The 12523-nt window shown below is 44.8% G+C and overlaps 1 protein-coding gene and 1 pseudogene across 1 annotated transcript in view; one reads left to right on the top strand and one right to left on the bottom strand.

The window, feature by feature from the left end:
* The window catches only part of ELOVL6 (ELOVL fatty acid elongase 6), a 129427-nt gene extending 119423 nt beyond the window's left edge, over positions 1-10004 (bottom strand). Inside the window, exons 1-2 of the mRNA XM_021684525.1 lie at positions 9928-10004; positions 9657-9777 (exon numbers count right to left, since the gene is read on the bottom strand). Coding sequence (XP_021540200.1) covers positions 9657-9745 — 89 coding nt within the window. The 5' untranslated portion in view covers positions 9746-9777; positions 9928-10004. The remainder of the gene's footprint in view (positions 1-9656; positions 9778-9927) is intronic.
* Positions 3704-4174, top strand: LOC110575540 (annotated as a pseudogene).
* Positions 10005-12523: the final 2519 nt, after the last annotated feature.

Here is a 12523-nt window from a genome sequence, read left to right as displayed (position 1 = left end):
TACGTATCTATCTAGTTTAATGTTCACCACAACATTTATAGGTGTTTTCCATAGAGATCCTGGCCGGACGTGTTCAGGATCCCTTAGTGAAAATTTCTTAGAGGTACTTGGGAGATCCTTGACTAAAATCACAAGTTCCTTCCGTGTTTACAGTGCTGCAAGTGTTCAAGTGCATTGTTGATTGAGTATTTATTCCTATTCAAATGAGGGCTCCCTGCTCAGTGGGGAGCCTGCTTCTCCCTCTGCCTCCCCTCCTGCTCATGCTCTCTCTCAAATAAATAAATAAAATAAAAAAGAATGCCTGCAATCAGTAAACAATTATGTACCAACTATTAGTATCATTACTCTAAAATAAAGAAAATCTACCCCACTTTTAAAGATCTTTAAGTCTGCCAAAGAGTCATAAAACTGAGAAGAAACCGTAGACATTGATATTTAAGTCCCTTTATTGAGCTTCCTTCCCTTTTATTGTAATGATAACCACTGCTAGTTCAGCTTTTAAATGCTTAACACACCCAAAGACTTTAATAGAAATCTCACACATTTAAAAAAAAAAAAAAGTTTCAGGCGTAAACCTTTTCAACTAGCCCCTATTTCTCCACTGAGCCTCCTAAAACAATATCATAAAATTCTCAACTTCAAAGCATTCAATTCCACTGAACTCACTACACCTGAATGAGTCAATTACCCCAGTTAGAGTGGGCCAAGTATCTTAAAAGCTTTTACATTTTACTAACACCACCTTTCTAATAGAAGGAACAACTGGGCCTACAGTTGTTTTGCCTACAAGGCAAAAACAAAAACAAAAACAAACCAAAAAAACTTGAAGGTTTCGGCCATTACTAACTATATCAAAGATTTTTTAAATTTATTAATAATCGGGATAAATCCAAGTACTGATCGGGATAAATCTAATTAATTAAACGTTCAGTTTTTGTGGTTTTAAAATATTTATTAAAATCAAATTATTGGGGCACCTGGGTGGCTCAGTTGGTTAAGCGGCTGCCTTTGGCTCAGGTCATGATCCCAGGGTCCTGGGATCAAGTCTCACATCGGGCTCCCTGCTCAGTGGGGAGCCTGCTTCTGCTTCTCCCTCTCCCTCTGCCTGCCACTACCCCTGCTTGTGCTCTCTATCTGTCAAATAAAAAAAATAAAATAAAATCTTAAAATCAAATTATTTAACTAGTTTTAAAAACCACTGACAAAAGTCAAGGGGCGCCTGGGTGGCTCAGTCAGTTGAGGTGTTGATCTCAGGGTTCTGGGTTGAAGCCCTGTGTTTGGCTCCATGAAAAATTGACAAAAATCAATTGTTTCTCTCCATTTTAACTGGGTCTTTGGTAACAGACAAAAATCAATTAAATTGGGACCTGTTTTGCAGCAAATTTTAGAAGTATATCCAGCAAGATGCTCTCTGAATAGCAAGAAATAGAAAAGACATGGTCTATAATGGGGTATCGGTTTTCATTTTTTGAAAGTCACTTTAATGTCTTTATACATGTGTACTTTTCTAGGTAAATGCCTGTACCTCTCCTAACAAAAATATATAATAAACATGCATTTCATGGGTTTTTTTCATAATCTTCAAAGAATGATGTATACTGTCTATTAAGAGTTAATGAATTCAAAAGTGAATTAAAAAATTCAGCCTCAGAACTCAAAGGATCAATTAAAGAAACAAAACCAAACAAAACACTAGTTCCAAGGATGGGTGTTAATAAAGTTAAGGGTTGGTGGCGCCTGGGTGGCTCAGTTGTTAAGCGTCTGCCTTCGGCTCAGGTCATGGTCCCAGGGTCCTGGGATCGAGCCCCGCATCGGGCTCCCTGCTCCGCGGGGAGCCTGCTTCTCCCTCTGCCTCTGCCTCTCTCTCTCTATCTCTCATGAATAAATAAATAAAATCTTTAAAAAATAAAAAATAAAAAATAAAAAAAATAAAGTTAAGGGTTGAACTAAAACATATGAAATGTATCTTTAAGAAATGGGGTTATACCTATTTCACTGAAAATATGTGATCATAAACCTAAATAAAAACAGTGAGATCGAGGCGCCTGGGTGGCTCAGTCGTTAAGCATCTGCCTTTGGCTCAGGTCATGATCCCAGGGTCATGGGATCGAGCCCCACATCTGGCTCTTGGCTCGGCTGGGAGCCTGCTTCTCCCTCTTCCTCTGCCTCTCCCCTGCTCATGCTCTCTCTCTCTCTCTCTGTATCTCTCTGTCTCAGATGAAAAAAAAAACAAAAAACAAAAAACAGTGAGATCCTCCAGCCCAAAATACATTGTCAATGATACTCCCCTAATCATATTGCAATTAGCTATAAAATTTTTAGAAAGAAAAATACTAAAATATGAAAATCTGGAGGAAATAAATTTTTGTTAAAGATTTTATTTATTTATTTGATAGAGAGAGAGAGACAGCAAGCACAAGTAGGCAGGGTGGCATGCAGAGGGAGAGGAGAAGCAAACTCCCCACTGAGCAGGAAGCCCAACCTGGGACTCGATCCCAGGGTCTTGGGATCGAGCCCCGCATCGGGCTCCCTGCTCGGCAGGAAGCCTGCTTCTCCCTCTCCCATTCCCCCGCTTGTGTTCCCTCTCTCGCTGTCTCTCTCTCTGTCAAATAAATAAATAAAATCTTTAAAAAAAAAAAAGTTAAATTATAGAAAGTTCACAGTGAGTGACTGATTAAACAGAAGATTTTCCTAAAAATATTTGTCATTCCAATATACTAGGATAAAGAACCTTAAGACTAAAAATTTTGAGTGCTCAGTATAGAAATGAATCACAATAAACATATAAGCTTGAACTTAGATGACCTACACGACCCAATGCTTTGGAATGGTTTTTGCTCAACAGGCCTAAAAGTACAAATTCATTTTTGACTCTAAAACAATAATTTTTTTTAAAGAACTAATCTATTTCTAAAATAAAATGATTGGAAGTTAAATGTAATTAGGGATGCTATTTAAATTCTATGAGTAACTATGCCAAAAGTTACACATTTGTACCTGCCTGTTTACACAATCTGAAAACAGATAAAGTTATGAACTTTAACATTTCAATAAAGCCATGTTATATTTTCAGGGTGCCTGGGTGGCTCAGTCAGTTAAGCGTCTGCCTTCGGCTCAGGTCATGATCTCAGGGTCCTGGGATCAAGCCCCACATCTGGCTCCCTGCTTGGTGGGGAGTCTGCTTCTCCTTCTCCCTCTGCTCGTGCTCTCTCTCACTTGCTCACTCTCTCTCTCAAATAAATAAATAAAACATCTTAAAAAAAAAAGCCACGTTCTATTTTCATTCAGGTTTTCTAGCGTTATCAATAGAAATATCTATCTGTGGTATACATAGGTAACTTCTCTACGTAAATGCCTGTGCTCTTTTAACAAAGATAAGTGGAAAGTAAATGGGAGCAGGAAGACTTGAAGGTAGGGACTAGAAGACAGAACAGGTAAAGAGCTAAGGCCAAGTTTGTGGACTGTTGTCTGGTTCCTATTAATAAAGGGCAGCCCAGCTCACCTATGTCCATACATGAAAAATTAAGTGGATCATTGAGATGATGTTTACATAATTCATATTAGAAAATACTTGGACCCTCCTCTTCCCCTAAGAGGCCTGAGGTGACCTCTGAAAATGCTTGACCCCGAAACCTCTACAAAATCATGCAAATCAAGAGGTTCAAATCTGCGTGTTCACTTTAGGAACACACGTGAAACTGCCCAGGCTATCAAGGGTATGCATATCCGAAAAGCCACCAAGTATCTGAAGGATGTCACTTTGCAGAAGCAGTGTGTGCCATTCTGTCGCTACAATGGTGGAGTTGGTAGGTGTGCCCAGGCCAAACAGTGGGGCTGGACACAGGGCTGGTGGCCCAAGAAGAGTGCTGAATTTTTACTGCACATGCTTAAAAATGCAGAGAGTAATGCTGAACTTAAGGGTTTAGATGTTGATTCTCTGGTCATTGAGCACATCCGGGTGAACAAAGTCCCCAAGATGCAGCGTAGAACGTACAGGGCTCATGGTCGGATTAACCCACACATGAGCTCTCCTTGCCACACCTAGATGATCCTTACTGAAAAAGAGCTGGTTGTTCCTAAACCAGAAGAGGAGGTTGCACAGAAGAAAAAGATATCTCAGAAGAGACTGAAGAAACAAAAACTTATGGGCTGGAGTAAATTCCACATAGGATAAATGCAAATAAGAATAAAAAGAGAATGTTGGTTATCTATTATTAAACATATTTCAAGTATCCTCAAAAGAAAAAAAAATACTTGTACCTAAAATATCCAGATCACTGAAGCAAAGATGAATCTTGAATTAACTGAATAGTGCCATACTCCTTCATTTTGCTTTGTTGGCTAAAGACTGACTAGATGGTTATTTTATGCCCTCCTGAGTATTTCTAAAAGTCTCCATCCCTCACCTCCAACCCCACAGCTTTTCCACTGTCTAACTTGAAAGAATCTTCTTTCAAGAAGTATGCAAAGCAACTCTTAGATCTGGAGTGGGTTCAGACACTGGAGTTAAATGACAATGTGATCCTGATACCCTTAGAATTATCATCATCTAACATTAAAAGCAACAAGCAACAAGCCTTCTTCACAAAATTCAACCTTCAATTTAACAAAAGGCCCTATGTAAAAATTTTATCATCATATACTATTTATAACTAATGCAAATACAGGGATGGATAATATGATTATAAAATAATTTCCATTATCCCTGGGAATCCTAAAACACCAAGGACTGCACGAAAATACATCTTTTCTAAAAAGATACATAAAAGTTCAGATCATAGTTACCACACATTTCATTTTCTAACACCATAACATAGATCATATTTTTCTTCTCTATACATTTTCTCAGTCTTCTCATTCTTAACCTAGTGCTATTAGGCCAATATCCCAGTGCTCTTTAAAGTTTATTGAATGACATGCTAAATTCCTCACACTTAGGACTTTTCAATCCTAAAACTAATATGAACTGTGATTCCCCAAAGTGGCAAGAAACATGAGTATTATGTGGACATAGTATTTTCCTAGATAGCTGACCAAATCTGTAGTCGCTGTGGTGGCGCTGATTAAATGAGACTCTGGCCTTTCCTGTTTCAGGAGAGCAGACTGCACTATTCTCCAGCCATTTTTCTTATAAACGAATATAGCAGATTTCAAGGATTTTAGGGATCCATTCAGAACAATTGTCACTACATGAGAAACAACAGCTTAATACTCTGCCTGCATTTTAAAAGTTTGACATGCCTTATGATGCTATATTTTGAGTAAAATACTAAGTCAGGCTTATAATGTTCTTAAATACAGAAACTGTACCTCATGTTACTTTCTGAGCCTCACATATAACAATGTACAATTCCTTTTAAATAGTGTTTCTTCTAATTTTTGTCTTAGTAAAAACAAATTTGCGGATAAAAAGGTTTTCTTGGGTAGTATTTAATCTTAAAAATTCCTACACTACCCTGTAGACCCTAAAATACAGAACACAAAATGTAAACAATAACAGCCTTATAACCAATAAATACCTCAGTGGGGGTAGTGGAGAAAGTCAGAAAAATATACAAAGCATTGAAAGGCTGGATACGTGAAGGATGCCAGAGGGGAGCAGGGGAGGGCTTCACGAGGTTCTAGGCAAGCCCTGTGATGACGTCACCTCACAGCCATAATGTTACAGCAGTCAGCACAGGCCTCCTCTTTTCCTATTGGTGAACACCCTGTCAGCCGACATCAGAAGATAATCATCATTGGCCAGACAATTACAACTGGAGCGACTAACTAGCATCCACCGCTGTTAGCACGAACCTGGCAGGCTGCTGAAAGAGAAGGCAGAGCCCAGCTGCCCTTCTCACTCAATGAATTTTATGTCACCTTGCCTTACCAGTCACTATGTGATTTCGCTTCCTTGCTAGCAGCACTTATAAATTAAGTCAGCTATTAGTGGCCATAACAGGTAAAGGCGAGACATCTCCTTAAGGGACAAAATGCCTTTCTTTTCAATGTTGTAAAATCACAGACAGGGCTCTTCAGTGTAAAATTGGAAGTCAAAAATGCTACTGAGCTAGAAGCAAGCATTTTTTCTCTACCTCTACCTCGTCTAATAAAGTCCTATTTACCGGATAACATTACTGGAGATATTTTTAACTTGCCGTGTAGTTTCAAGATGAGGTCTCAGGAGGATTCTCCAAGGAAATATATTTATGACTTTGCATTCATTTCAACTGCTGCTCTATTATACATGAAACTATTTGCTAGAAAATTAAAAAGGTCTATGTACCTATCCTGTGTTTAGAACAATGAGTATAGGGTTAATCATTTAAGGCAGCAATAAGCCTGATAAACTTGCCACAGTTGAACACTTTAGTGTTTACACAAATACCACTCCAAAATAAGGGGACCATAACATTAATATGTAATAAGGTAATGAATATGGAATATAGGATATGGCTAATAAACTACTCTTATTTAAGGTTCTCTTAAATAATGCTACGGAGCGCACAGACAGCATACTGACAAAACAGCACTCCTGGCCTTTCTCACAATTCTTCAAAGGACCGGGTAGCTCTTTTTTGAGAGAGAAGTTATAATTCTCTACATTAACAAGCTTTGTTTGAGGCCCTAAGACATTCTTAAGGACAAGTGCAAATGACTGCTCAAAAGACAGAGTAGATGCTTCACAATATTGTGTTTGTCACCCAGAAGCTATTTCAAACCATTTTGTAAAGGTAAAGCTTTGGTTTCCTAAACTTCCCCTGCCCCCAAGAGGGTTTAAGCCTTGGTTATGGAGCTCCCTACTCCTGTTAAGAAGGGAAAGAAAAAAGAAAATCGTTTTCTTACGCACCTTGGCCGAGACTTTTTGCTGTTGGGATTTTGGTGGGGAAGGCTTAGAAAATTGGACCCCCAGGATACCGGGAGAGATGCACCCCCTCTGGAATAGGGGATAAAAAGGAGAAAGCAAGACAATTAAGGTCGGGAAGACCTGCAAGGAAAGAGAAACAGCCAGTAGAGCTTTTTGACTGCAAAAGGCAAGCTAAAAAAATAGGGTCAACAAAGAAAAAGTCAGGAAGGGAAAAATCCCAGTACGTGCCTATGACATAGCATTCAAACTCAGGGGGAGGCCAAATATGTTAAACTTCAGGTATTAACAGGTAGACCTGGCAATAAAATGGGCACCAGTAATCATTTTAACTCACTGGATAAGCATCTTCCCCAGCATCTGCCATGTACAAAGCTCTCTTCAGCGTGCTCCGAATGAGACAAGAACCATGCCCTAGAGAGCTGACGGTCTGGAAGGAAGGAGGCACCGGCAGACATGTAAAAATTCATGCATATAAATAAAAGCTAGGAAAGATGTTGCCAGAAGAACGGTCCCTAAAGAGCTAGAAGGAATACAGTGATGAGAGCTCAACAGGAGAAAAGAACTTGGCGCATTTTTGCCATTTTCGGTCCGGGTGAGGGCAAGGCCCTGTCTGGCTCATTGTGTACTTGTTGAGTGAATGCATAAAAGAGGCGGGAAACGGTTACCTGGCCTCAGAGAAAAGGCAACCGGTAAATAAGAGGCACTATCGATCGCGGCGGTGCAAGGGAGGGTTGGCCGACCGTGAATGGGGGCAGCCAAGGCGAGGGGACGCCGGCTCCAGAAAGGCAGGTTCAATAAAGGTGCACCAAGCTGAAGACAAGGGAGGCTAGAAAACAGCACACAGCGCTCATGGGGGAAGAAGATGGGCTCGAGTGGGGTGGCAAGAGAACCGGACAAACAGCTGCAGAGATGATCCAGCCGCTCAGGGGGCCCGCCTGGCAGCTCCGAGCGCCCGCGGCCTCGGGCCCCCGCCCCCGCCCCGCCTTCAGCACCACCCTCTAGGCGGGAGGAGGAAGTGCCTCCGGAGAAGGTCCCCAGGCCGCAGGGCCCCGAGAGGGGTCGGCCTCCCCAGGCGCCAAAGGCCTTTCAATGTCTGCACTCCCACGGGGTCGGCCTCGAGGTGTACCACCACCTTCCGGACCCACCCTCGGCGCTCGCCGGCCCAGGAGGGGCCCCAGCCCCGCGCCCCAAGTGCCCGCCGCACTTCCAGGGCTTCGGGGCGGATCGCGTCCGCCTGCTGGCTTCCGGCTCCGGCCAGACGGGGCTCTCGGGCCCCCAAACGCCCCGCACCCCGTGCAGTCCCCAGCCCAGCCGCAGCGGGCGTGAGTGCGCCGTGCCCTCCGCACCCGCCCCCAACAGGCCGGGCCCAGCCCGCGCGCAGCGCGCAGGGGGCGGGCTCGGCCGGGCTACAGCCGCAAATGGCCAGCGGGCCTCGGGCGGGCCAGCGGGACGGGAGGAGGCAGGCACCGCGGCCAAGCCTTCAAGGGCCAGTCACAACACCTGGGGACCGGAGGAAAGGAAGTTGAACCTCCCTCCACCAGCTCCGGCCCGCGGCACCCCCTCCTACCGTACCAGCCAGCCCCGGCCCCCCGCGCGCCCGCGTCTTTGGTTTCCCATTGATGAGAGGGGGGAGGGAAGGCAGGTCGTGACGGCGCGGGGCACGCGCGCTCGCGCACGCGGCGGCGGGCAGGATCCCTTGGCTCCGGAGAGCCCCTCAGTCCGACCCTCCCATCGAGCACCCAGGAGGCTGCAGGCCACTGCCCAGCTCCGGGGTGCGTTGAGCGTGCACTTTACTGATCGCCAGCCCCGGGCTTAAGGAGAGGACCGGCATGTCTGCCACGGCAGCTCGGTCTACAAGGAAGAAGAGAGATGGGCACACCCTCCCCTGTTAAATATTGCAAGGTGACACAGGATCGCCTCCCACACAGGGATTTTCAAAAGGACTGGCGGAGGGAACACACTAAACAAGCAAAACTCTTTCCCTATTAGAAGTTTGGGGAAGAGCCCCCAAGGACTCTGCGGACCGAGGGATTTTTGATCTCTGTCTCAACTCCAATCAACAGCTTCCTACTGAATTAGAACTGAGTGTGTCCAAAAGGCCTTTCCGTAAAACAGAAACTTAATAATGGCGTGGCTTCACTTGCTCGGGTTCATTCATTTTTATTACTGTTTTCATTGTCCCCTCCCCCTCCGCCCCCGCCTCTTAATGAAACCGGAAAGGGATCCGCGTGGGGAAAGGGGTCCAGGAAAGGAGAAATCCGGCCGGGGAGCCCCAGAGAGTAGGGCAGTGAAGTAGGAGGGCTGCAAGGAGAAAGGAAGGACACGGGGGATGGAGAGAGGGCGAGGACCAGAGAGCGCAGGCGGGAGAGGGTTAAATGGAGCAGAAGCCTGGGTCCTTCCTCCACTGCCTCTCACACTCAGCTTGCGGGAGGCCAAGCTAGAAAACCCAAATCTAGATGAAAATCAGAAGGTAGCACAGGTAGGGAATCTGGACTGTAGCATCTCTCCCGCCTTCCGTGTCGCGCAGACATCTACTCTATATACTCATGTATGTTCTATGTTATATAATCTATGTTAAAGATGTATGTGTAGCCACGGTTCACACAGGGGCACTCACAGACCCACGCGCTTCATGCAGCCCCAGTGGTTCCGGCACCCGGGAGACCCGGGAACTCAGCGACCAGCTTCTCTGCTGCCTGCGATTCATCGCTCCATTCACGCCCCAGACAGAAAACACCGACATTAAGGCACAGCGGGAAGACGCGCAGGGCTCCCGGGAAGAGTATCACGCGAAACCATCACCTACCAGTTTTCCTGCATCCACTGGATGGCTTCATTCTCGTTGAACTGCTTTTCGAATTCATATTCTTGTAAAGTCAACACTGACATGTTCATTGGGGCTGATCTTCGGAGTCGCTATGTGTTCTCTACACAAAATAAAATAATCTGTAAAGCGCTTGATTTCGAATGCTCTCCTGTTTTCCCCACCCACCCCCCTAGGTCTTCCCCCGGCGGCTGGATCTCCGCGGGCCGGCCTCTCCCAGCCTCTCTCAGCTACATCCAGGGTTGAGCATTGCCTGTGCCAAGGCTCCCAGGTCCTCGCTTCGGCGCTCTCCTCCTCCCGGCGTCCGCATCCACCGGCGGAGGAAATGAATGCCTTGCGGTCTTAGTGCCCGCACGTTTGTCCATCACCCTTTTTACTTGTCTACAGGGAAATCTCCTCCCCCTCGTGCGATCAGAAAATTAACCCTTTGCGAGAGAGAGAAAGCGAGACCTCTCGCCCTGAAGGGCAGTTTTGCTGACGCGAAGGTGACTAGGGGAGTGGAGGAAGGGTGACGAGAAGGAGGAAGCGGCCTCGAGGTCATTCACAATCCCCAATCCCAACCTCGTGGGCAGCCTAGCCTTGCCTCTGAACGTAGTTTCGGCTTGCCAGGCGCAGCCGTCAGGCGCGCGGACCTGCAAGCTTGGCTAGTAGGCGTTTAAGAAACAGTGAAACCTGCCCGCTCTTTCGCCAGGAGAACTCCAGGCAAATTTGTGCTGCGATCACACGTAAGAGGAACGCGCTTTCCACCTTCTTGCCCCCGCCATACTCTCGGGATCCCCCACCCCAGAGCTATGGCTTTGACTACCGCAAACCTGGGGCCCGGCAGCCCCCAGATCTCCTCGATCACTCGCGGGCTGGGGATGCTGGGGTGAGGAGATGGAAGGTGGAGAGCGACCAGTAGCCGGAAGAGGGAGAGACGCTACTAGGTGGAGGGTTTGGGTACGGCAAGAGGTAGACTTAATGAACTGAGACAAAGGGGGGAAGGAAGTTAGCAGATAGGAGAACTGGACCAGCTGGTCCAATGCAAAAACTTTATTTATATGTAAAATTTCGTTTTATATATTTCACGGGTAGGTGGAACAGAATAGTGTTGAGGAGAAGGCTAAATGCAATGTTGACCCCTACTGAAACCCCAGTCTCATAGCAGTGTCCTAAACTCAGCTTCTTTTTACACCCCTCCTTATTCTCAGGAGGTAAAGGATTTTCTACTCCGGCCGTCCCTCCACTCATTACCCACAGGTTCGGAAAAAATGAGGTATAGGAGACATGGAGTTACCTAATAATTAATTTATGGATGTAATTGCAAGCCCCATGTAATAAGGAACCTATGCTTTAAAAATTAGGTGGACATTAGGACCAAGAAGAAAATTCCCTTCCTTACTCCGTGCTCATTTCCCCATCTCACCTGTAGTCCAAGTAGAGGGTTGGAGTAAGTAAAGTTAGGTTACCTGGAAACTATGAAAAGTGGGAACTGGGAGAAATATCTCTGTAAAGGAGGAAGATATAACAAGAAATTAAAGAAAGGGTTTTTTAAATCCAATACAATATTACTTAAAAGGCTAGATTGGTTGATGATTAACAATAACTTGTAAGGTGATCCTCCCAAAAAGATTTCAGGTATAGACTTTCCTTGTCTCTCCATTTCAGGGTTGTCATTCTAGATAATTCTGCAGTACAAGTCAGAATGAATTTAAAAATAAAGGCCAGGTGATATTGACCTAGAAGATGGGTGTGGTCTGATGAGAGAAAGATTTTCTACAGTACCTAGGCCTGTGAGCAATCAATAAATATTTGTAAGATGAATGAGTGATTGATTAAATAAATGAAAGAAGGGAGGGAAGTGAGAAAGGAATCAAATTCCAGCAGACGTTTTACTGTATATTGCAAGGATAAATCTTTAGTCTTAAAAAGATTTGATTTTCAGGGCGCCTGGGTGGCTCAGTTGGTTAAGCGACTGCCTTCGGCTCAGGTCATGATCCTGGAGTCCCTGGATCGAGTCCCGCATCGGGCTCCCTGCTCGGCAGGGAGTCTGCTTCTCCCTCTGACCCTCCTCCCTCTCATGCTCTCTGTATCTCATTCTCTCTGTCTCAAATAAATAAATAAAATCTTTAAAAAGATTTGATTTTCAAATTCAGTGCCCTTACGAGTCATCACATCAATTTCCAACCAATATGAAACATTCTCATTTACTCTGTTTCTCACTCAAATAATGGTTGTTATTGCCTGTTTATTTTTCAAAGATGGATATGAGGTTATGTTAAAATATCTGATTTGTTCTTAACAGTGTCTAAAGAAAAATTACTCTGACATGGGAGATATGTCCCTATTTTTGACCTTTAAAATGGACAACTACAAAAAATGATAAATGCTTGGTAGTACTAAGTGCTTCCAAGCGTATTCAGGCACTGCCAGTGGCAGTAAAAACCAGTGACCATCCCAAAAGCAATTTGGCCACCTATTTGGTCATTTTAAACCCATTTACCCTCTAACCATTTATTCACCAGATATGAGCTCTTGAGACTCAGTGGAGAAGAAATGAGATAGGGCACTTGCTCTTTTGGAGCTCACATTTCAGAGGGCAAGACAAAATAATTTCGTACAGAGTGAAGCGCTAGAATGAAAATTAATCAGGGGCGCCTGGGTGGCTCAGTCGTTAAGCATCGGCCTTCGGCTTAGGTCATGATCTCAGGGTCCTGGGATCGAGCCCCACATCAGGCTCCCTGCTCCACGGGAAGCCTACTTCTCCCTCTCCCACTCCCCCTGCTTGTGTTCCCTCTCTCACTGTGCCTTTCTCTGTCAAATAAATAAATAAATAAAATCTTAAAAAAAAAAAAAAGCCTCAGACTCTT

The sequence above is a fragment of the Neomonachus schauinslandi genome, chromosome 2 (assembly GCF_002201575.2).
Source record: "Neomonachus schauinslandi chromosome 2, ASM220157v2, whole genome shotgun sequence".
Taxonomy (NCBI): domain Eukaryota; kingdom Metazoa; phylum Chordata; class Mammalia; order Carnivora; family Phocidae; genus Neomonachus; species Neomonachus schauinslandi.
The sequence above is the reverse complement of the archived record's forward strand: the minus strand, read 5'-3'. Positions and strand labels throughout refer to the sequence as shown.